Source organism: Trachemys scripta, chromosome 1 (genome assembly GCF_013100865.1).
Source record: "Trachemys scripta elegans isolate TJP31775 chromosome 1, CAS_Tse_1.0, whole genome shotgun sequence".
NCBI lineage: Eukaryota > Metazoa > Chordata > Testudines > Emydidae > Trachemys > Trachemys scripta.
The window spans coordinates 159,582,775-159,608,472 of NC_048298.1; the positions used below are offsets into that span (position 1 = coordinate 159,582,775).

At 40.1% G+C, this 25,698-nt stretch overlaps 1 protein-coding gene across 3 annotated transcripts in view; it reads left to right on the forward strand.

Annotated features, from left to right (window-relative positions):
• EPHA3 (EPH receptor A3) overlaps positions 1-25,698 on the forward strand; it is a 318,256-nt gene that overhangs the window by 227,586 nt on the left and 64,972 nt on the right. For 2 of the 3 annotated variants that reach the window (XM_034791240.1, XM_034791261.1), the window contains exons 6-9: positions 8,185-8,309; positions 17,591-17,753; positions 21,692-21,794; positions 22,269-22,336. In XM_034791240.1, the coding sequence (XP_034647131.1) occupies positions 8,185-8,309; positions 17,591-17,753; positions 21,692-21,794; positions 22,269-22,336 (459 nt within the window). The remainder of the gene's footprint in view (positions 1-8,184; positions 8,310-17,590; positions 17,754-21,691; positions 21,795-22,268; positions 22,337-25,698) is intronic. The other variant, XM_034791250.1, reaches the window with a different exon arrangement.

Sequence of the window (25,698 nt, forward strand, 5' to 3'; positions counted from 1 at the left end):
AAGCTCACACCAGGAGGCACGAGGCTAAAGGAAAGCATGAAAGAACCTGACAGTGGGGTTGGGCAGGGGAAGCTAAATTGGTTGGCTAATTGATATAGCCTTAAAAATATTGAATGAAAATATGAAGTGCTGAGAAGCTTTCTCTCCCTCCTTCTTGCCCCCTCCCATTTCATACAGAGAATAGAAAGAATAACATTTTTGTTAGGAGTACCTTAGGATGAAACCTTATGAAAGCATACAGGAGATTTCCTTCCTCTGTGAAATAACAACTGTGAATGCCACGGAACCATAATTTTTAGTTTCTTTAGTGAGTGCCTTGTGCAGCCTGATACTTCTCAAATGGACATGGTGTGCCCGTGATTTATCACCCACATGGTAAGCATATGAGTAAGTCAAACATTTTGCTTGTAGTGCAGCAGGTGTTTAAAAAGAGATAGCAAAAACACACAGTGAGAGAGAGAGATGTGAGGATGTGAAAATGCAAAACTTAATAAAGCTGGCTTTTAATTAAAAAATGAATTGTTATGGTGAGAAATTACCCCTGATACTCATTTGTCCAGTGACAGCTGCTGCCCAGAATGTGGCTTTCCTCTGTGCTTAAGAGTGAACGTAACCAGCTGTATTTTAATGCAGTTCCTGTTGGAGCTTCTTTTTTTCCCTTTGCATTCTTTGCCCTACCCTCTTTTCTTTGTCATTTGTGCAATGCCTGCTGTCATCCCAGAGTCTGCAGCCAAGTGCTATAGTCCTCTAGGCTGACCAGACAGCAAGTGTGAAAAATCGGGACGGGGTGGGAGGTAATAGGAGCCTATATAAGAAAAAGACCCCAAAATTGGGACTGTCCCTATAAATTTGGGACATCTGGTCACTCTAAAGTCCTCTCATCTGCAGAATACATTTGAGCCTTTCTCTTTGTGATGCAAGAGGCCATCCAGGCAGTGCAAGAGTTCCTTTAAAACTGTCTAAAATAAACAGCTTAAGTTTAACATTGTTGTAGAGTGTCACACGTCCAGAACAGAACCAGTTATTCCACGTTGTCCCAGAAGTTGCAGATTAGCTGTCAAGTTCCAATAGCCAAAGGCTTCCCAGGGAAAGCTTCCCTCCCAGGTGCCTATTCTCAGGAGTGGAGACTGACTTTAACAAAAAAAACAAGCAGAGCCACAGGATTTTAAGACAAAAAGCCAGGTTTGGAATACAACCAAACCCAGCCCCTTATAATCCAGGTTTGAATTCCACGTCTTCCAAAGTTAACATGCCCCCTGCTAACATCTCTTCTTCCTCCTCCTACCACTGGATCTTTCTGTTTTCTTTTAGTGTAAACTGTTCGTTTCTGACCGCCCTCTGTCAGAAACATTTACCCTTTCCATACGCCTGAGTGTGTCCCACCAAAGATTTGATCCAGATCCAGGGTCAGAGCACTGTATCCTGACATATGCTCTCGGACTCAGGGCTTGATACAGTCCCAAATTCCAGTCCTCCGGTGAAAAGAGAGGACAAGAAGGGTGAATTCGATTTGGTTTGACGATTGCTTAATGACTCTACAGAATCAGATGACATTTCACAGTGCACGTCATAAAAATATATTGAGTCTGTAGTAACTTAAACAAAAGGTGCAAAAACACATACAAAAGTGCAATGTTAGTTTAACTACATATCCTGGAGATTAAAGGGTAAAGGACTGTGTCTGTGCACACATTCAAGAGTGGGATGATTGTATCTGGGGGAGGGAGGTGTAGGGTTTAGCAGGTTTCCAAAGATGTCATTAAAATATAACTATTTCCTTTCTCTTCCACAAGCCTTATGAGCCACCTGATACAATGCTCTGTTTGTACCGTTTTTGGAATGTGCTTAACCTTGTAATTATTTGTTCTAGAAAAACATTATATATGGTGGCAGCATGTTTAACTGCACTTCATTAAGAGAGTACATTGTAATGCAATCAAAGAAAATCCCCTATTAAAAATATTTCAACTCCTGCTTTTTTATAAGCAATGTTAAAGAATAAACCATTGTTAGATACCAACCTGGGATGGGGGAGGGTGTGAGAAATGGGGGGAGGGGGAAAGTCACAAATCTAAAGAGAAATGCGAGGGTTCATAAAGAAAGAATTTTAATAGAAGTTATTGAGATATGCAGATGTGCCTTCACTGCCATTTCATTTGACTGTCCAACAAATAGAACGCTGGTAGATAGTGGTATGCTGATAAAGCCAGAATTGCGAGAGCACAATCTCAAAACCATCTCTGTATTGGTTTCTCCTTGCTGTAAAGTCTGGTTGAAAGAAAAAAAAATGTTTGTTTTTTTGTTGCTGAGAGAGAGAGAGAGAGAGAGAATTGGTTGTGAAAGATGCTTGACTGAGATAAACACTTAAGCTTTTTATTTAGCCACGTAGCACTGGCAGCATGGCGATTTCCCCAGATAGCTCTATGATATGAATGTGCCTTCTGTATTCTGTGAGGCATATATGTGGAAAAGCAGTTTTTTCTTCATGTCCATTCAGTCCTTGTTTTTTTCCAGTGGGACTTCTAGCAAGGGTGCCAGTAGTGCCAGTGATGGGATGAAAGCGAACAAGTGGTGTTGAGAGGGGAGGCTCAGTATCTCATTACCCAAGCAACCCAAACCCTCAGTGTAAAAACTTAAATCTATTTAAAATACATCATTCCATGGCAATCTCTATAGCGATTCCCTATAGAGACAGGGGGCATAGTGTCTATAGGGAATAGGGTGGGGTTTATTCAGACTATAAAGTCAAAATTATGCAATAATGTCATCAGATCACAATAAATAAAAAATCTCTTTTTTTTAAAAGAGTTCAGGGGAAAATCTGCATTCAGGGAACATTCTTAACTAGCTAGTGCACTCCCAATGCCTCAGACCCACTCTTGAACAAATCCTCTCTAAAGCACTAATTTTCCATCCTTTCTACTTGAACTTACTTGGAGTGCTTTATCCTTAAAGATACAGGGCCAACTTCAGCCCTGATTTAAGTGAGTGCCTCGCCATTGGAAGACAGTGGCCTGTACCCTTTTTAGATCTAAATCCTACATAACTTTATGAGATTTTTAATAAAATGTAATTTGTGACCAGCAGGACTAAACAAGAAACAAGATGGCTTTAAACATTTCACCAGTTGCATATACATGGCTTCCTGGAGTTAATTCTGAACTTTCCCTCTCATAGGACATGGAAATTTCACTTACAGTATATACATCTGTAAACCAGTCACATATGAAAACAATAACCAAGGAATAAAAAAGTCAATAAGAAGATTTATATACAGCTGCTATTAAACTGGAGGGAAACAAATGATCTGTTGGGGTCAGTTTCTCTGGGAAATCAATTTCAGCAGAGTTTTATTGTCCTCTCTGCTACACCCTTCATGTTACTTGCTTGCACTTTTAACAGTTATGAGTGAAGAGGTTTTTACACTTGTGAGCTTAAGCTCCCTGGATCACTGCAGTCCATACAATTTGTTACCTTTTCAACATCCATGTCCCCAGTTGCCACAAAAGTCCAACTAACAATATTGAATGCACAAAGTACATTTTCCCAATAAACCTATATTGCATTTTGTCTGAGTTCCCCTAGTGTTGGGAGTTCTGTCTGTGTATGTTAACTGAGTAGAGTGGTCAAGAACCAGTCATACAGTATATAGACAAATAATTTTATGGATGTATACATTGCACATGTGTATTGAAAATATACATCCTTCCTTACTCATAAAGGAAAATTAATCTCTCAGTACTCACTCACGATGTACATATGTAATAAGATTGTTATCAAAAAACAAAAACCCTACATCGTGAGAAAGTTAAGGATGATAATAGATACATCACACCATCAATACAAACATTAGAACACTGATATATGAGGCTTTATCCAACACCTAATGATGCCCGTGGCAGTCTTAACATGGTTTATTACAAGTCTTAACCTAAACATTTTTCCTACAGTCTTTCCTTGAAATCTGTATACGTTTTCCTAAGTAAAACAGTTTCATTTAGATTACCTCTGAGTTGTGTTAAATGAATGTTTACACAATCAGTTCACAAAATGCCTGTTTTAGCAAACTGTACCGATAAAATTGTCTGTGTTTACATCAGCCAAAAATGTCTCCATTGACAAAGTATATTCAAAACATTCTAGCACCGCTTGTTTTTGGCAGCATTTGAAGAAAGTAAAATCCAAATGGCATGTTAAGAAATTGATTTTTTTTTTTTAATGTGAAGCTGTTCTCCGCTGATCCTGCTGATAGGACACATCTTTCTTCAGTCTGAAGTTATTCTAATTATTGAGAATGTTCAGGTTGGAGAGAAATCCTCAATCTCTACCTTCTTATGGTTATTTGAAGAACCTAAAGTCTGATCTCATTCTTTTTTAAAATAGTTTATACTGTCAATTACCTTTGACTGACTCTTCTCACTTTAAATATGTGTTTAAGTCCCATTAACTAGAGTTGACGTAAGCATGTGCTCAAGTGGTATCCTGAATAGGGATGATTTCCTGAATAAGGACCTAAGAAGTTTAAACTCGTCCCCTATTTCCAAGAACAGACTGGAAACCCCATGCCAAGATTATATGGAAAATGGACAGAACATTTCTTTGGAAAGTAAATTGCTCTTTATTATTCTTTAAACTTCTCTCTGCCCCAAAACATGGAGAATTCAGTTTATCATTTAAAAACAAATAACCCTTTCCCAAACTAGATAAGCTGTTTCTGCAGGAGCTGGAGGTTAATATATATATATATATATATATATATTTATTTTAATGAAATAACATTTGCAGCCCTTTTAGAGGGGGCAGATTAGTAGTTTAAACATCAGGTTTCAAATTCCTGGTTTTCTTGGCAGGTTAGGTTCAAGATCCTGGGATAGCCAGCTGTAGTTAAGTAATATGCTGTGGGTTGAATGTTTCAGATGAGACCAGTTCTTTGTGTGGACATTAAAGATCCATAGAATCATAGAACTGGAAGGGACCTCGATAGGTCATCTAATCCAGTCCCCTGCACTCAAGGCAGGACTAAATTATTGAGACCATCTCTGACAGGTGTTTGTCCAACATGCTCTTAAAAATCCCCAATGATGGAGATTCCACAACCTCCCTAGGCAATTTATTCCAGGGCTTAACCACTCTGACAGGAAGTTTTTCCTAATGTCCAACCTAAACTACCCTTGCTTTAAGCCCATTGCTTCTTGTCCTATCCTCAGAGGTTAAAAAAAAAAACATTTTTCTCCCTCCTCCTTGTAACAACCTTTTATGTACTTGAAAACTGTTATCATATCCCCTCTCAGTCTTCTCTTCTCCAGACTAAACAAACCCAATTTTTTCAATCTTCCCTCATAGGTCATGTTTTCTAGCCCTTTGATCATTTTTATTGCTCTTCTCTGGACTTTCTCCAGTTTGTCCACATCTTTCCTGAAATGTGGCTCCCAGAACTGGACACAATACTGCAGATGAGGCCTAATCAGCATGGAGTAGAACGAAATAATTACTTCTCGTGTCTTGCTTACTATACTCCTGCTAATACATTCCGGAATGATGTTTGCTTTTTTTGCAACAGCGTTACACTGTTGACTCATATTTAGCTTGTGATCCACTGTGACCCCCAGTTCCCTTTCTGCAGTACTACTTCCTAGACAATCATTTCCCATTTTGTATGTGTGCATCCGATTGTTCATTCCTAAGTGGAGTACTTTGCATTTGTCCTTATTGAATTTCATCCTATTTACTTTAGACCATTTCTCCAGTTTGTCCAGATCATTTTGAATTTTAATCCTATCCTCCAAAGCACTTGCAACCCCTCCCAGCTTGGTATCATCTGCAAACTTTATAGGTGTACTCTGTCATTGTCTAAATAACTGATGAAGATAATGAACAGAACCGGACCCAGAACCGATCCCTGCAGGATCCCACTCATTATGCCCTTCCAGCATGACTGTGAACCACTGATAACTGGGAACGATTTTCCAACCAGTTATGCACCCACCTTATAGTAACTCCATCTAGGTTGTATTTCCCTAGTTTGTTTATGAGAAGGTCATGCAAGACAGTATCAAAAACCTTATTAAAGTCAAGATACACCACATCCACCACCTCCCCCCATCCACAAGGCCTGCCACCCCGTCAAAGAAGTTTGTCTAACAATATTTTTGCTATGATTAAAATTTCCCCTCCTATCTATTCCACACAAGTACCAGTGCACATACCAGTTAACTGCTATGTGTATATAGTTTCTAAGGTTCTTCAGGATCCATAGGATAGAGAGGAGCTGTATAAATGTAAATTGCTATTGATAAATGCATAGCAAATGCTTTTCTAATAAACTGATGTGAGATGTGTTACTTGTAACATCCACAGAGACGTATAAATAAGTTTAAAATAACTAACACACTGTTATAAGAAAGCTTTAACACAGCACTTATGATTATTTAGGTCTGTCTCAACAAAACATTATAGTAAATCTTAAGATAATTTATCAGAGAAAAGCCATTTCTGTTAATCATTTATTAACTATTAATTTTTGTGAGTGTTAACTTAATGGGAAACGTTACCAGATGGGGTACTGGGCTTGATATTCTGTTCAAATACAAAAATGACAAATATCATTAATTAGAAGGGCATAAAAATGACTTACAAGGGCATAAAAGCAGCAAGCAGGAGGGGTTGACTTAACATAGCACTTGCTATACTACAACAGTCCAAAAGGCTAATCACACTGATACTTTGCCTCTAGCAGTGGCCTATACTTATGAAAGTGTGGAATTACTCAAGGATATACATTACAAACCAATCCTATATACCTCACTTAATGCTTTTCAACAAGCACAATGAGCTTGTAGCTCTGGTCAATGTAAGTAAAATTAAGATAAAACCCCCCACCCCACCCCACCCTCCAAAACTCCAGATTCATTAATAGTTAATTGCTGCAAGATAAAGGTTTACTTAGATTTGAATGAAGAGAGAGTATTTCTGAAATGCAAATGTTGTTAGGGAGTATATTGCAAAGAACGGGGTTGAATATAAAAATACAGAATATAGAGTACATACATTTGGCTGGGGTGGATATATTTTTTCAATGTTAGCAAAATCAAGTATGATTAGAAAGGGGGGGGGATGGTTTATTTATTTAATTTTTATGAGAACAATTTGTCTGGCATTTAGAAGTTCTCCTGCAGCACTGGAAATCCAACCATAACAGCATTATGCTAATACTTGGGGATAGATAATAGCTGAAACTAACAAATCTACCAACAGCAAAAATATCATAGTTGCTGAGTTACCTCTCCTAACTGATGATGGCCAATCTTTGAAAGAATGGATCCAGTGAAGTAAATGGAAGCTTTGCCTTAGATTTCAAGAGTCCAGGATTTCAGCACTGGTTTGGAAAAACATCCAAAAAATGGTGGTCTGAAGCTTAATTGAAATTCTTTATGTTGGAAATCTCATGAGATCAGGATTTTTACTGCCAGACCTCTAGTACTTCCAGGTTTTGGATAGTGGATTAGTGGGTGGCATGCCATAGCTTGTCATCCATACTTGTGATTAATGTATCTCAGAAATAAAATTACTGGCAGTGTAAGTTTAATCACATGTACTTTGCATTTTAGATTTTTTATTTTAAAAGAAACACTGTAAAGGAAATGCGATGTATGTGGGAACAATTTGCATCAGGGGAATCCTTACTAAATACTCTCATAAAAAAGGATGTATTCCGCAATATGCTGCTGATTATTATTAACTATGGATGCCATGAGACTCCTTGTACGTAATGTATTCCAGTCCTGTTATATCCTTGCATATGAAAACGTTATCAATGATCTGCGGAGCCTGGTAATAATAATGCTGCAACATTATAACAAATAGGTAGTACCATTATTTTGGTTTTTTTTTTTTTTTTAATATATCAGATGTATTTTATTGCTTACATTCTAGTAGCGGATTGAAAACATCTGCTGTCTTGCCACTAGTCCACCAGTAACAGAAAGTCTCAGCTCACTTTCCTTCAAGCCAGTATGCTTCAAGACATGTGTACCAAGACTATAATCCAGCTGCTGAGTGTTGATACAGGGCCAGGCCTATACTCAGGAGTCTTTTAAATGGAAACAATACCTCCTTGCCAAGGATTAGAACAGTGATAAACTCCATTTGTTTTTTTTTCTCTCCCCTACCTTCCTCTCCTTACAGCCCCATCCCCCATCACAATAATTAGGAAAGACCGGACATCCCGAAATAGTGTCTCTCTGTCTTGGCAAGAACCCGAGCAGCCTAACGGCATCATCTTGGACTACGAGGTCAAGTACTACGAAAAGGTGGGAGGAAAGGATTGAAGGGGAGGTGTGTGTAATGAAATAATTTCTTCTTCCCTTCACTAAAACTGGTAGGCTGCACCCATTCACTCACTTGCAGTGGCAACTAAATATTGACACTGTTCAATTTAATAATAATAGGGAGAATATGATGAGAATCTGAAAAAAGCTGGTAAGTAGTGTTGTGCATTAAATTCGTGTCAGAATGCTCCAAAATTAGTGTAGAGATTAAAACAGGTGAAATGTAAAGCAGCCTTTTTCTTCTCCATTGTATTTACTTAAATATATTATGTTTCAAATAAGCTTGTATTAATGAGCTGGTGTTTCAGTGCAGCATAAACAATATTTGCAAAAAAGTGAATTGAGAGGAATTAGATCTCTCTGTTTAGTGTCTTGTTTACAATTTACATCACTCCAGTAATGCACTGTAAAGACTGGGAGACCCATTGTGAATGACTGAATTTTGCTAATTAGTGAATAAATGAATACATGCAAAGGAAGAAAATAAAACTAGGGAAGTGCACCACTAAATGTACTTTGATTTATTTTGACAATAGTATTATATTTTAAGTGGTTTGCCGGTACATCATATATTTTGTAAAGATAATGAAGTCTCAGGGCTTGTCTACACATGCAAATTTATCTGGAATAAAGAAGGGTGTGGATTTAAATCTGAATAACTCTTCCTGATTAACTTCATGTGTGGACACTCTTATTCCAGAATAAGAGTACCTTATTCTGAATTAGTTTAAATCAAGTGAATTGAACAAAGGGCTTATCTGTACAAATACTTAGCTCTTGGCAAGCTGCCTAAACAAGTGTTAAAAGTGAATTTTTACCACTTTCCCCCCATTATTGACATTGTAAAACCAACACAGCTATGGGAGTAGTACAAAATAAAGCCCCAGTTCCGCAAAGCACTTAAGCATGTGCTTGACTTTAAGCATGTGAGTAGTCCCATTGTAATCAGTGGAAAGATGCATGAGCTTAACATTAAGCACATGCTTAAATTCTTTGCTGAATTGTGGCCTAAAGGCCCAATCCTGCAAATCCTTACTCTCACAATTACTCATTCATGCAAATAGATCTTCTGAATCAATATGTCTACTCACTTTTATTAAAAGTTTGCTACTCTAGGTCTTAAGGGTGCCCTATTTTGATGTACAAATATATAGAACCTGGGCATATATTGATATCTTCCAAACCAACGGTCTGGTTATTAAAATTATTTGGGGAGAAAATTTGCAACTTTTCCCCTATGGATAAATCTATGTACATGTTACACAGTGGCTAGTCATAATGACTTGCACAAGCTGTTTTGAAAATGTACCCAGAAGTACCATTGATATATATGGCAACTAGGTTTTAATAGCAGTTTCACTCGGTTAAGATAGATGTGCCCCCAACAGTGATGTTGCCATTTGTGCAGCAGATTAATTTAATAAAAGAAAAGATAAAGAAAAAGAAAGCTGTTTGTGATCTTGAGGGTAGAGAAACAACAAGGAGTCTGGTGGCACCTTAAAGACTAACAGATTTATTTGGGCATAAGCTTTCGAAGTGAGGTTTTTACTCACGAAAGCTTATGCCCAAATAAATCTGTTAGTCTTTAAGGTGCCACCAGACTCCTTGTTGTTTTTGTAGATACAGACTAACATGGCTACCGCCTGATACTTGAGGGTAGAGAGCAAGCTATAGACAGTTGGATTTAAGTTGCATTCAAATTCCAGTTCTCACATTTTTGGGGCTAGGTCAGCTATGTGATGTGAATTTTCTAAGTGTTGTCATATTAGTGTACAATTTAGATTCTGGATGAAGGGGGATATTATTGCATTTATATATTGCTTTTGAAGAGGTTTCAACTCCTTTTTGTTCCTTATGTGTGCTACCCACAAGAGTTACATAAAACATTCCTTCTAATACAGTATAAAGACTATGTATATGAAAAAAGAACATAGTCTTCACTCTTACTAATGTTGCCACTATAAATGTTAAACTTAGCTGAAGTACCTTCAATAAAATATAGATTAAAATTGCCCAATTTTCATTGCACATGAAAAACTAACAGCAGCAGGATTTTCTCGCCATTAAAGATGGTATCTAGTATACTATGAGGAAATGCTTATGTAGAAACACTTTGCGGGTCAAGTTTTTAATTCATCAACAAACTGAGTGTTTGGTTAAAGTTCTGCCTGGCAAACACTCTCTTTTCTTCTTGTATATACTTGCTGCTTGTGGTGAATAGTGTGCAATATCTCCTGAAGTTCCTCCCCCATGGAAGATAAACCAAGGCTTGTGTGTGGTGTTATGCTGATTTGATTACTATTAACATACAAATTGACATATAAAACATATGTCTTATGCAGTTTACCATAAACTAAGATACTATGATATCCACCATATCACAGTTTTGAACATTTATTTACCGAGTAGCATTGAGTGGTATTAATGGATACAGCCATGACCATGTGTTCTCTTCTAGGGTGCCTGGATGCATAAGGAAAAATTTGCATTGCGTAGAAATAACTTAGTCAGATAAAACTGACTATCCATTCAAACTATATATACACATATCATACTGTATATTAAAACATTTAATTAAAAGCTTTATTTTGTTGAGAGGGGCAGAAGTTCCAGATAAAATGAATTGCCGATTTCTTTTTCATTCTTAGTCTGAAATCAAATGAACCATGAGAGCGGCTTTTGTAGATAATTTTTCAGGGATAAATCTAGTCCAATTAGCACTCACAAGGAGTCCTATTTAAGACCCTGATTCTGGAAGGTACTTAAATGTGTGCCTACTTTTATGTGAGTATACTTATTGATGTCAATTAGATCACTCACGTGCTTAATGTTTGGTACATGCTTCAGTACTTTTGTGAATTGGGATTTGAGTCTCTAAAGGTGTGTCTACACTTCACATTAAGCCCGGGCTCACACTCAGGTTTGAATCCAACCCCCCTTCGGTCCACACAAATCCGTTTTACTCAGGTCCTAGGGAGGTAGGGGGTAGAGGGTGGATTGGAGGCCATGTCCCACTGTGACTCGGGTCCAAGCCCTGACATTTTGCAGTGTGGACGCAGCTCAAGCTGCAGACCTCAGGTAGGTCTGTATAATGCAGTATGGACATTTGTACAACTCTGAGACCTGGGCCCAGCAAATGTAAAACCAGATTTCAAATGCGGTGTGGACGCTCAAGCGTGGGCTTGGAAACGGCAAGACCACAAACTCGGGTCCCACAGACAGGGCCGGCTTTAGGAAGTGCGGGGCCCGATTCAAACAGTTTAGATGGGGCCCCGACAGGGATGACTTAAAAAAAAAAAAAAAAAAAAAACATGTAAAAAAACCACGTGGGGCTTGTACTCACCAGGCCGCACTCCTAGTCTTTGGCGGTGGGTCCTTCACTCACTCCGGGTCTTCGGCGGCACTGAAGGACCCGCCGCCAAAGTGCCCCCAAAGATCCGGAGCGAGTGAAGGACCTGCTGCCAAAGACCTGGAGTGCTGCCGGGTGAGTAAAAATTAAAAAGGTGCCTCTAGCCAGGGAAGGGATTCTCTGCCACTTGCCCCCCACTCTGGGCAGCCCTGCCACTGGGCGCGGTGCCCTCTTAAGCGCGGGGCCCGATTCCGGGGAATTGGTGGAATTGGCCTAAAGCCGGCCCTGCCCACAGACCTGGATTTACAAAGTCATGTAAATATGCTCTAAGGCAGCCCTAGTTAATAGAAGTAGTCACATGAGTAAAATAAGCATGTCTTGGCCCTGAGAGTATGTAGGGTAGTTTCCAAGCTCAGTATCAATACTTCAGTATTCAATTTAGTACTTTCATGGGTATATGTAGTACCTTCCAAACTCATGTTAATGCTCTGTGAAACTTTACAGTAAATGCAAAGCTAGGTGAGTGTGCCTACTCTCAACACACACTTGAAATTCAGTTCAGCTGGCAAAACTCAGTGAACCCAGCAGAGTTTTGCTTTGAGTTTCATAGAATCATAGAATCATAGAATATCAGAGTTGGAAGGGACCTCAAGAGGTCATCTAGTCCAACCCCCTGCTCAAAGCAGGACCAATTCCCAGCTAAATCATCCCAGCCAGGGCTTTGTCAAGCCGGGCCTTAAAAACCTCCAAGGAAGGAGACTCCACCACCTCCCTAGGTAACGCATTCCAGTGTTTCACCACCCTCCTAGTGAAATAGTTTTTCCTGATATCCAACCTGGACCTCCCCCACTGCAACTTGAGACCATTGCTCCTTGTTCTGTCATCTGCCACCACTGAGAACAGCCGAGCTCCATCCTCTTTGGAACCCCCCTTCAGGTAGTTGAAGGCTGCTATCAAATCCCCCCTCATTCTTCTCTTCTGGAGACTAAACAATCCCAGTTCTCTCAGCCTCTCCTCATAAGTCATGTGCTCCAGACCCCTAATCATTTTAGTTGCCCTCCGCTGGACTCTTTCCAATTTTTCCACATCCTTCTTGTAGTGTGGGGCCCAAAACTGGACACAGTATTCCAGATGAGGCCTCACCAATGTCGAATAAAGGGGAACGATCACGTTCCTCGATCTGCTGGCAATGCCCCTACTTATACAGCCTAAAATGCCGTTAGCCTTCTTGGCAACAAGAGCACACTGTTGACTCATATCCAGCTTCTCGTCCACTGTGACCCCTAGGTCCTTTTCAGCAGAACTGCTACCTAGCCATTCGGTCCCTAGTCTGTAGCAGTGCATGGGATTCTTCCGTCCTAAGTGCAGGACTCTGCACTTGTCCTTGTTGAACCTCATCAGGTTTTTTTCTGCCCAATCCTCTAATTTGTCTAGGTCCCTCTGTATCCGATCCCTACCCTCTAGTGTATCTACCACGCCTCCTAGTTTAGTGTCATCTGCAAACTTGCTGAGAGTGCAGTCCACACCATCCTCCAGATCATTAATAAAGATATTAAACAAAACCGGCCCCAGGACCGACCCTTGGGGCACTCCACTTGAAACCGGCTGCCAACTAGACATGGAGCCATTGATCACTACCCGTTGAGCCCGACGATCTAGCCAGCTTTCTATCCACCTTACAGTCCATTCATCCAGCCCATACTTCTTTAACTTGGTGGCTAGAATACTGTGGGAAACCGTATCAAAAGCTTTGCTAAAGTCAAGAAATAACACATCCACTGCTTTCCCCTCATCCACAGAGCCAGTTATCTCATCATAGAAGGCAATTAGGTTAGTCAGGCACGACTTCCCCTTCATGAATCCATGCTGACTGTTCCTGATCACTTTCCTCTCCTCTAAATGTTTCATAATTGATTCCTTGAGGACCTGCTCCATGATTTTTCCAGGGACTGAGGTGAGGCTGACTGGCCTGTAGTTCCCCGGATCCTCCTTCTTCCCTTTTTTAAAGATGGGCACTACATTAGCCTTTTTCCAGTCATCTGGGACCTCCCCCGATCGCCATGAGTTTTCAAAAATAATGGCTAATGGCTCTGCAATCTCACCTGCCAACTCTTTTAGCACCCTCGGATGTAGCGCATCCGGCCCCATGGACTTGTGCACGTCCAGTTTTTCTAAATAGTCCTGAACCACTTCTTTCTCCACAGAGGGTTGGTTACCTTCTCCCCATGCTGTACTGCCCAGTGCAGCAATCTGGGAGCTGACCTTGTGCGTGAAGACAGAGGCAAAAAATCATTGAGTACATTAGCTTTTTCCACATCCTCTGTCACTAGGTTGCCTCCCTCATTCAGTAAGGGGCCCACACTTTCCTTGATTTTCTTCTTGTTGCTAACATACCTGAAGAAACCCTTCTTGTTACTCTTAACATCTCTTGCTAACTGCAACTCCAAGTGTGATTTGGCCTTCCTGATTTCACTCCTGCACGCCTGAGCAATATTTTTATACTCCTCCCTGGTCATTTGTCCAATCTTCCACTTCTTATAAGCCTCTTTTTTGCATTTAAGATCAGCAAGGATTTCACTGTTTAGCCAAGCTGGTCGCCTGCCATATTTACTATTCTTTCTACACATCGGGATGGTTTGTTCCTGCAACCTCAATAAGGATTCTTTAAAATACAGCCAGCTCTCCTGGACCCCTTTGCCCTTCATGTTATTCTCCCAGGGGATCCTGCCCATCTGTTCCCTGAGGGAGTCAAAGTCTGCTTTTCTGAAGTCCAGGGTCCGTATTCTGCTGCTCTCCTTTCTTCCTTGTGTCAGGATCCTGAACTCGACCATCTCATGGTCACTGCCTCCCAGGTTCCCATCCACTTTTGCTTCCCCTACTAGTTCTTCCCTGTTTGTGAGCAGCAGGTCAAGAAAAGCTTTGCCCCTAGTTGGTTCCTCCAGCACTTGCACCAGGAAATTGTCCCCTACACTTTCCAAAAATTTCCTGGATTGCCTGTGCACCGCTGTATTGCTCTCCCAGCAGATATCAGGGTGATTAAAGTCTCCCATGAGAACCAGGGCCTGTGATCTAGCAATTTCTGCTAGTTGCCAGAAGAAAGCCTCGTCCACCTCATCCCCCTGGTCTGGTGGTCTATAGCAGACTCCAACCACAACATCACCCTTGTTGCTCCCACTTCTCAACTTTATCCAGAGACTCTCAGGTTTTTCTGCAGTATCATACCGGAGCTCTGAGCAGTCATACTCCTCTCTTACATACAACGCAACTCCCCCACCTTTTCTGCCCTGCCTGTCCTTCCTGAACAGTTTATATCCATCCATGACAGTACTCCAGTCATGTGAGTTGTCCCACCAAGTCTCTGTTATTCCAATCACATCATAGTTCCCTGACTGTGCCAGGACTTCCAGTTCTCCCTGCTTGTTTCCCAGGCTTCTTGCATTTGTGTATAGGCACTTAAGATAACTCAATGATCGTCCCTCTTTCTCAGCATGAGACAGGAGTCCTCCCCTCTTGCGCTCTCCTGCTTGTGCTTCCTCCCAGGATCCCATTTCCCCACTTACCTCAGGGCTTTGGTCTCCTTCCCCCGGTGAACCTAGTTTAAAGCCCTCCTCACTAGGTTAGCCAGCCTGCTGGCGAAGATGCTCTTCCCTCTCTTCGTTAGGTGGAGCCCATCTCTGCCTAGCACTCCTTCTTCTTGGAACACCATCCCATGGTCGAAGAATCCAAAGCCTTCTCTCCGACACCACCTGCGTAGCCATTCGTTGACTTCCACGATTCGACGGTCTCTACCCCGGCCTTTTCCTTGCACAGGGAGGATGGACGAGAACACCACTTGCGCCTCAAACTCCTTTATCCTTCTTCCCAGAGCCACGTAGTCTGCAGTGATCCGCTCAAGGTCATTCTTGGCAGTATCATTGGTGCCCACGTGGAGAAGCAGGAAGGGGTAGCGATCTGAGGGCTTGATGAGTCTCGGCAGTCTCTCCGTCACATCGTGTATCCTAGCTCCTGGCAAGCAGCAGACCTCTCGGTTTTCCTGGTCAGGGCGGCAGATAGATGACTCAGTCCCCCTGAGGAGGGAGTCCCCGACCACCACCCCCCTCCTCCTCCTCTTGGGAGTGGTGGTCGTGGAACCCCCATCCCTAGGACAGTGCATCTTTTGCCTTCCAATCGGTGGAGTCTCCTTCTGCTCCCTTCCCTCAGATGGGCCATCTAGTCCACTCTCCGCATTAGCACCTGTAGAGAGAACATGGAAACGATTCCTCACCTGTATCTCCATTGCTGGTGCATGGACGCTCCTCTTTCTTCTTCTGGAGGTCACATGCTGCCAAACCTCCTCACAATCCTTGTCCCTGCTCCGCCTGCTCTGAATCTTCAGAACATTGTGGCCGTAGAAGCATCTCCTGACGTCTGTCCAGGAAATCTTCATTTTCCCTTATGCAACGCAGAGTCGATACTTGTTTCTCCAGCCCTCGAACCTTCTCCTCCAGTATGGAGACCAGCTTGCACTTTGTACAGACAAAGTCGCTTCTGTCCTGCGGAAGAAAGACAAACATGGCACAACCTGTGCAGGTTACAACAGCTGATCGCTCACCTTCCATATCACCGTCCTCTTAGGAGCTTCCTCAACTGTTGCAGGAACTACTCGGAGAAACCTGCAGATGAAAGCCTCAGTGCGCTCTCCCCACGCGAACTCCCAGGCAAACTCCCGCTGTTAGCCTCTGCTGTTCGCCGCTCCAGAGTTTGAAGTCTTCCAAGCAATAAATCAACTTTTGAAACAAACAAACAAACAAAAAATAGGAGTTTCACATGAACCTCTGTGATCGAAAGCAGTTGAGTTCCTCACAGCTCCCCGCATGTATAGTTTCTGTCCAGGCTTTTCCTGAGGCGGGAACCAGCTGCCATTTTAGGAAGCCAAAAACACCATTTTAGCACAGCACAGTCTTAGAACTACAAACACTATAAAGCAGCAAGTGTTTAAATCATTGGACTATGTGGTTACAGGTGGGTCTGAGTCATTTTCTTAGCAGAATTAACTTTTTGCAAGGTATAAAACCTTGTGCCCAAACTTGCTAAGTTGTCTATTTTTACATACAAAACACAGTCAGAAAAATAAATATATAAAACACTAATACAGAGATTAGTGGTTTTTATTTTTTTTTCTGACGGTGCTTTTTGTGTGTGTATATGTATGTGCATACACACAAATATATATATCTATACATAGTATGGATATTACACATTATTCTTTGGCAGATGGGAAAAAAGCAGATACATTGACCTCTCTGATTCTTACAGCCCAGACCTCACTCAGGCAAAACCTCCACTGACTTTAGGGTGTTTTGGCATGAGAGAGGGCTGCAAGCTCAGGTCCAGAGTTTAAGTGCTATATAGTTCTATTAACCTGTGTGTAAAACTAAGGTAAAGTTCTTGAGTATTATTCTTATTGCTATAAAGGTAAAAAATGCCATGTAAAACATATAGCAGTAAAGGCTGAGCCAAAGCTGTAGGGCTGCAAGGCACTAAAGATTCTAAATGGACTTAAATTAGCTTCTAATTTGGTGCAGTTGAAGATGCTAGGTTTTATGGGTTTTAAATAACATTTTTATTGTCATTTTCATGTAATAGAACAAGTGAATAGTATAGGCGAAGCAATAGCAAAATGTTAAATAAAATGTCTCATAAATAGAATATATAGTACCAGGTAAAAGAATCCCTAATGATTTGAGATTCTTGCTCATCTGCAAATCCATGATGATTTAAATCACATGGCTGCACAAAGTTTACTTAGTTCGTAATTGTTAGTACTGAAAAAAACTTGACAATGCTTCTTGGGTAATATTGTAGTAAACACGGTGTTGCTTTAATTGATTTGGAGTATGTTGGGTTTTAATGTAGCAGTTTTCTTTTCCCAAAGCAGGAACAAGAGACAAGTTATACTATCCTGAGAGCGAGAGGAACCAACGTTACCATCAGTGGCCTCAAACCTGATACCACCTATGTCTTCCAAATCCGAGCCCGGACTGCAGCTGGATATGGAACAAACAGCCGCAAATTTGAGTTTGAAACCAGTCCAGATTGTATGTATTATTTCAAATGACGAAGTGTTTTCCTGCTCAATAATGGCTAGCTTCATTCCCTCTCTAGTTCAGTTTAGCAAATGTGATTTGTAACTATTTATTATGTCTCTTTTGGGGCAATATAACTATATAATTTTATAGTTTATCATTAAAATTGAAATATGCTGTATAGAGTATACTGTAAATAGCACAGGTGATATTTTCTTCCATTCCCTGTCCTATCTTATTCCTGTTGCCAGGATTAATATGATCCTATGCGCGATGGCAGCTCCTGCTGAGGAAGGAAGTCTGATACAGTAACAGCCTAATAACGTCATAATATTCCAAGCTTGTTGCCTCACTCTGCGAACTGTAAAAACTCAGTGCTCCAAGAGAACAAGGGTCTCATTTTTCCTCTATTCCCATAAGTCAGTGCATAATTATCCTCATCACCGAGGAGCCTAGCTGCTTGCCTTAAGTAGCCATGAGGTGAATTTGGTATAATCAGGAGAAGGAGGATGGTGTTTCAGTTAAATCCCAGGGCTGGATTTAGACAGTGGAAGTTCTATTCCCATATCGGCCACTAAATTTCTGTGTGACTCTTAAACAAGTCATTTAATGCTGTGACTCAGTTTTCTCTTTTATAAGGTGGAGACAATACTTATCCACCTGACAGTTGCAATATGAGGTTTAATCACTAGCTTTTATGAAACACTTTTAGTGTTTTAGATGGAGCTACTAAAGAAGTACAAAGTTGAGTGGTTATTTTATTTGTTCCATTAGCACTGAAAGAGCTGGTCCTGTCTGAAGTTAGAAAGTCAAAAGAGCAATTTTAAAAACTTAGAGATGTTTTTAAAAGAAACACTAAAAGTTATGGTGTCCAGTGTACCTTTCCTGATGTTTCTCCTCTGAGGAAACTTTGAGCCCAGTTTTCAAATAGAGGGTCAGTAGTAGCTTGTCCAAATATTACATTTCAATTCTAAGCGCATGACTACACTTAAAATGCTGCAGTGGTGCTACTATGCTGATGGCAGTGTTTCTCCTTTTGGTGTAGTTAATCCACCTCCAGGAGGGAAAGTCTACACTGCAAAATTAAGTTGATCTAAGTTATGTCAATATACAGCCACCGCAGTAATTAATTTGCTTTTGCATGTCCACACTGTGCGTCTTGTGTTGGCGGTGCACATCCTCACTAGGAGCGCTTGCACTGATTTAACTGTCAGTGTGGGGCATTGTGGGATAGATTCTGAAAGGCAGCAACTGTCGATGTAAGGAACGCAGTGTCTACACTGATACTGCATCGACCTAACTGCATCGACTTAAGCGCCATGCCGCTCATGGAGGTGGAGTGGGCAAGTTACATTGGTGGGAGCTACATTTTACTGTAAACACTTGCAGCGTTAGGTCGATGTAAGGTAGCTTACATCAACCTCACTTTGTAGTGTAGACTAGGCTAAGAGTCAGTAGCTATGTTGAAGGGAGAACCCCTTCCGTTGACATAGTGCTATCTACACTGGGGATTAGGTTGGTATGACTGGGTCGCGCGGGGGGGTGGATTTTTCATCCCCCCGAACAACGTAGTTATACCGATGTAAGTTTGTAGTGTAGACCTGGCCTTAGATCAGTATGTAGGCACACAAGCTGTGCATTTAGATACTGATTCAGCAGTGTACTAAGTATGTATCTCACGTTAAGAACGAGTTATTCCATTGAAATCAATGCTGAATCGAGACCTTAGATACTTAGGCCCCAGTCAAGCAAACATTTATGCACATGCATAACTTTGGTCACGTGAGTAATACCAGTTTACCTTTGCATGCATAAATAGTTTGCAGTGAGTCACAATGAGACTCTTTACATGAGCAAAATTACCTATGCGGGCTGTTAGAATGCTCTGTTTCAGTGCAGCACTCTTCCACGTTTGAAAATTGAACTGCCAATACCCCTTCGTTTTTGCTTGGAAAAACAGTTTGAGCCGCGCAACTAGAGATGGGTCGGGGATGGGGGAAAGTCATAAATGGGCTTTATTTGAACGTGAAACATTTGGCCAAATGATTTTCTTTTCTTTTCTTTTTTTAAATGTTCCTTATTTTTTTTTTTGACAGTAACTTTAGAAGAAAGGTTTAGCTTGGTTTTCTTCAGCCCAGTTGTCAGTTTTTATTTGTCATTTGTCATCTGTTATGTGGCCCTTTCAGGCAATATGGCCCATTTTCCACTGATCATTTTCCAGGGTATTTTGCCTTGCAAGTTTTAACTAGTCAGCTTACTAACGGGGTGGATTTTTTTCAAAAATGACAGATTTCAAAAAGTTAACCAAAAAAAAAAGCTTATTTAAAAAAAAAAATCCAGCTGAAAAATTTGCAAGATAAAATTTCAGTCTGGGAATGGAATGAAAATGTTTTCAGAATGGTCACCCTTCCTGCAGAATTCAGGGTACCTATTCCAGACCAATGCACCATATACATGGGAGCAAAGTAGTGCACAGACCTTATACTGGTCCTGTGCACATGGGCAATTTACACCCTCTCAGCATAAAACAAACATCCAGTGTAAGAAGTTCCAAGAGAAATTAAATTATTTTTTTCAATAATTTAATAACATAATCCAATTTAATGAATTAACTCTTCTCTTGTGGGGTTATATCCGGCACACTTTTAATCACGTAAGTATACTTACTGAAATCATTGGCACAGTTAATGTAAGGACTACTGAAATAAGTAAACATTTGCAAGTATGAGTCCTTTATTTGTAGTTGGGGCACTAGAGAGTCTTTCCATTGATCTCATAGTCTTTAGATCAGGGCCTTATTTTACAATCACCAAATAGCAATTTATAAAGATACAAGACTTGTAATAAGGATTGAGAGTCTGAGGTTTAAGAAACATTCTGTTCAGAGATTACAATGTCATAAAAATGAACACAGAAATTTAGCAAGAAGCCAAATGGTCTTGCACTTGACATGTTTGAGGTATGTGAACTGTTTTTTCACCCAGCTCTTATTCTGGGAAATAACTGAGCTCCTTGTTTTAAAATCACTTCGTTTCAAATGGTTATTGTGGTGACCTTCATCTTTTAGCATAACTGACAAATAAGGAGTACCAAGAAAAAGGCATTAATGGTAGCAATGATAAGGGGGAAAAGATCACTTCTGTTCATTTTAGGTTGTTTTTAACATGATTAAAGTATGTATACATTGAAGATGCCACTGTAAGATAAATAGAAAGAAGAAGACCAATACCTTTTGGAGAAGAGGTGACAGGCCACAACTATAAATATATATCACCATAATAGCTGTACATTTTATATGGGTAGATATGAAATTTCCCACAATTTGATCACAATTACTAGGCTACCAAGGCCACACAAGCCCTGTTGTATGTCTCTAATCTGTGGAACATGAGGTAGGTCATGCCCATAATGCATAGTGACTTCTTTCAATGTAGAAACTGAGCCATCACTAAGGAGTTCTTCCCCATTGAACCTCATAGTGAGTTGCTTCCCTGAATTCATTTATAGATTCTTACCATCTTGGAGCTCCTTCTCTCCATTTCCCTCTGCTCAAGCTAAAGCCCTTTGAGATCCTCAGCTACATTATCTTATAGAAGTGTAAATAATAATTATAGGTATTGACTTGCTTGGACTTCTTCCCTAAAAATGTCATCCTTCCTCAGGAATGACAATAATAGATATTAGCAGCAGCAGCATCCATAACAATAACAATAATATTTTTTATCAGAAAAAAACTTTGCAAATTTGCAAAGGCAATGAGGGGAAACTTTCCCTTTCTCTCCATATGTTTGTATATGATGAAGAATTACTTAAGAATAGGGCAGGAAGGTGTTTTCAAAGTTCAGAACAAAGCAGCGGTTACCTAATTTATTAGCTGCCCTGGGTTTGTGTGCTGTGATGTGTTTAATGCCATTTTTTAAATTTATTTACATTATTTTTTAACTTTCCAGCATTCTCCATCTCCAGCGAAAATAGCCAGGTTGTAATGATTGCCATTTCAGCTGCCGTAGCAATTATTCTCCTCACAGTCGTGTTGTACGTCCTGATTGGGAGGTTAGTTCATCATCTGTCTTAGACATTTACACCTACTTCCATTTTCCATCATCTGCCACGGTGACTTGATGAGCACAGTCAATCAAATGCTGTCAGGCAGTAAAATAGTTGGACTTCACCTTCCCATCGTGTGCAGCCTACCAGCTCAGAGCATTGTTACATATTCTGTAATGAGCCTGCTAACAATAGCAGCACCAATCATATAGTAGTTGTTAAAAAATGCTACAAACACATTCTTAGGCAATTGAAGAACTACACTGTAGGGGTCAAAAATCACCAAATCCTCTCATTAGTCAATTGCCTTGTATTCCCTGAGAACATAGTGTGCCTCTGTAGGGTACAGAGAATGTAAATATCATTAAACTTTCAAACAGGCATTTAATTGTTTAGGGAAAACATTTTATTCTGTTTCCATATGCAATTAACATATAAACTTTTATATGTTTCTTCATTTTTTTTCTCTGTTGCTTGTAGATTCTGTGGCTATAACAAATCTAAACATGGTGCTGATGAGAAGAGGCTGCATTTTGGTAATGGACATTGTAAGTTACTGAAGACTTATAATTTCCTGTTTTACAAAGTGAATCCCTAAGACAACTGATGTTTTTTTCAGATTAAATAAAAAGGAAACTAATAAATTAAAATGCAATTGGGAGAAAATATTTTTTTTCTTTTGTGGAGAAGAGTTCTCCCCACTAATTAATCTTTGTTTCAACCTCTTTCCTCCAGGGTCAGATTAGTAATGAACAAAAAAGTGTTAGCTGTTCTCAAATGATACATGTGATTAGTAATACTACATCGATTAAACTGTGCATCACTGAAATGCGAAGCATAGCATCAGCTGCCTTATTATTAACCATTGGTGACATCTAAATAACATTTTCCTAAGCAAACAACAAAAACAGTGAATCTTATCTTGACCAACAAAAACAGTTTACTTGACAAAGTTGGTCTGCTAATAAACTTCGATTTGAATTAGGTTCAATTTATTGAAAGAGATTTTGGAGCAGTTTCTGAAGACAGGAATGCCTGCTAAGTGTGGTGTCATTTACAAATTTCAATGTGCTTAATTGAACGTGTTCTGGGTAATGTCTTAATGCATGGAAGCCAGTTGACAAGAGTGAAGCATTTAGTTGTGCTCTCTTAGGGCTTGACAAAGCCTATTGAAGAGAATGGGAATCTTCCCATTGATCTCAGTAGTCTTTAGATCAGGGCCTTATTTTACAATCATCAAATAGCGATTTATAAAGATACAAGATCTTGTCTGGTCTAAGGCCTCTTTTGGACACCCTTGTAACATCTTAAAGCTAATTACTCAAATTATTTTTGTGTTTATGATTCTGGCAGAAAAGAACATGATTTTTGAAGCCACCATTCATAAACAGTTTCAGTTTCTCATGCACTTAGTCCATTCTGAGAATAAGTGCATAGTCTGTTTTTAAACAGCTTCATCTACAAATGAAGGCCCCAAAACAGCACTGTAAAGAATATGGTATCTTGTATTTATATTGTGTAGCAAATTGCAATTTAAGGTTATTTTAGTTTATGGCTAAATGGCTTTCCTCTTTATGTACCCTTTTGCGCATAGCAGTGACATTACCATCTCACAAGACAGTGGTTTGGTGTAGTAGGTAGTAGTATCCGAAGTAAAAATTAAATGACCTTTTCCCACAATAGTGTTCCTTTGCACTAGCTGGAAATTAGAACTGCTTCCTAATTACAGTCACAATGGGGCCTTTGATGCTTGGGGTAGTTCATATTATACATTTTGTCTGGAGCCATCTCTTCTCCAATAACCACGCGTGCACACTCTCTCTCTCTCTCTCTCTGTCTCTGCCTCCTGCCCCATTTCATGGAACACACAGGCTGTGATATCAGATTGTTTAGTACTGCATGTTGACAGCTAACAAACTAGGCTAAAACAATCTATATAGTTGTATGTGTCCCATAACATTAATGCTTCATCACTCAAATTTAATTAGGTTATAAAATAAAAGCCACCATTAACTAAAAGTGTCATGGACAAATAACAGGCCAGGGTTTGCTCTCCCTACTCCCCCCCTCCACCCCCCTGCAATGGAATGTCACAATCACTATTCTTAAACTTGTCAGTGCACTTACATTCCTGTGGATTATACTGCTTTAAATTTGGCTTTGTCTATCTATGTACTGTTTTCTGAGTAGTGTCATTCTGATCCTGAGGATATGGTGAGAATCCAATAGGTCACGTATTCTGAGCTTTGATAAATTTACTGAGAAATATCCTAAAAGCAGTAACTGATTATACACACACATTATAGCAGTCAGGATTTTTTTGTGTGCGCGCATGTGGCTGTTGAAACTTTATTTTTTTCTGCTATTTTACAGTCTTATTCAAAGAAACAAAAATTCTCTTGTATTAACTGCAAGAGGATAAAATAACTTCCATGGCTGTCATAAACTTTCTGCATCTTAAATACAGCAGCTGGTCTACTTCAGTCAGTTAATTCTGAATTACGTAAAAAAAAAAAGCTCCAGCCATGAACTATTCCCTGCAGCCTTATTACAAATCCTATAATAGTACCTCAAAGGACAAGAAATGTTTCACCTATTCAGATCCTCACCCCTTGCCCACTTTAGCTAGGCCCTTTCTACTTTTTGCTACCCTTTGGGCAGTTCACGCTGGTAAAATGGAAATGTAAATTATTATGTTTGCACAGAATGAGCTGTAAAGTAGCACAGCTTAACACATGTGCATGTGTTTATTATCTGTTTTTTCATGACAGAACCCAGTTACTATACGGGCTGCCCTTAATTATTGGTGTGAAGGGATTATTCTCCTTGCAGTCACCATCGCCTGATCTTGAGAACCTCTGGGGTCAGCATTAAAAATCAGCAGCCAAACCCCCCACCATGCTGAAGCTTTTAATTGTTATTTTTATTGGGGGGTATGAGGGAGCCTGTAACATACATTGAAACTGGACGGAAAGGAGCATTTACGAGATTTTTTTTTACCAACAGCAATATACGGCCAATTACTTTTTGTTTTACTTGTGAATGATTCTTTAATCATCAGACCCTTTAGGGAAACACATTCAGTATTTATAGTATACACACACACAGCCCTTCTGTTCAGAGTATGACTCTTAGTTTGCATTGTTTTAGAGGCAATTAGCACGGGAACTCATTCTTGTAATTTCTCTGTCAGTTCTGAGGCCAATAAATCTTCTTAAAATTGATATTTCATAAGCTTTGCAAGAAGACATTTGTAATGGTTTGTTAAAATAATGCCACATTCTACCTGATGTTGGAAAGGTCTCTTTCCCTCCCCCACTCCTGTCTCCGTCTCTCTCTCTCTCTCTCTCTCTCTCTCTCTCTCTCTCACTGCAAAGCATATTTTAAATGGAGCACAGGTCTGACACAATCTGTAGGGCCATACTTGGAAAGGATACTCCTGAGTGTGTAGTTATTTTACTTGTTGTTAAAGAAACATCTTACTTAAATTGTACAACTGGCCCTGTATTCATTTATCAGACCCAAGCAGGAGCGGCCCATGACTAAGTGGCAGGGGAAGCGGAATAAGGCTATGGCTTGCCTCTAGTATCATTGCCAGAGGCAGGGGGGGGAATCTGGAATGTGTTTCCCCTCTCTCCCGCCCGGCTGCTGGAAGGAATAATGAGGTCAACTTGTGACTTGCCCCTAAAACCCATACAGTCCCAAGCATTCATTTGATTCTACTGCTTGCCCTGGATGAACAGATAACCAAAGACCAGAAAACTGTGGAAGGCAATGATATGATAATGTTGGTATCAGCATTACACTGGTCTACAATTGTTGAGAAGTCGTCTGCTTCAGAGATAAAATGTGCTATTTATTATGTATTTTGATTTGCGGAATTCAAATATGACAATTAAAACAACTGATT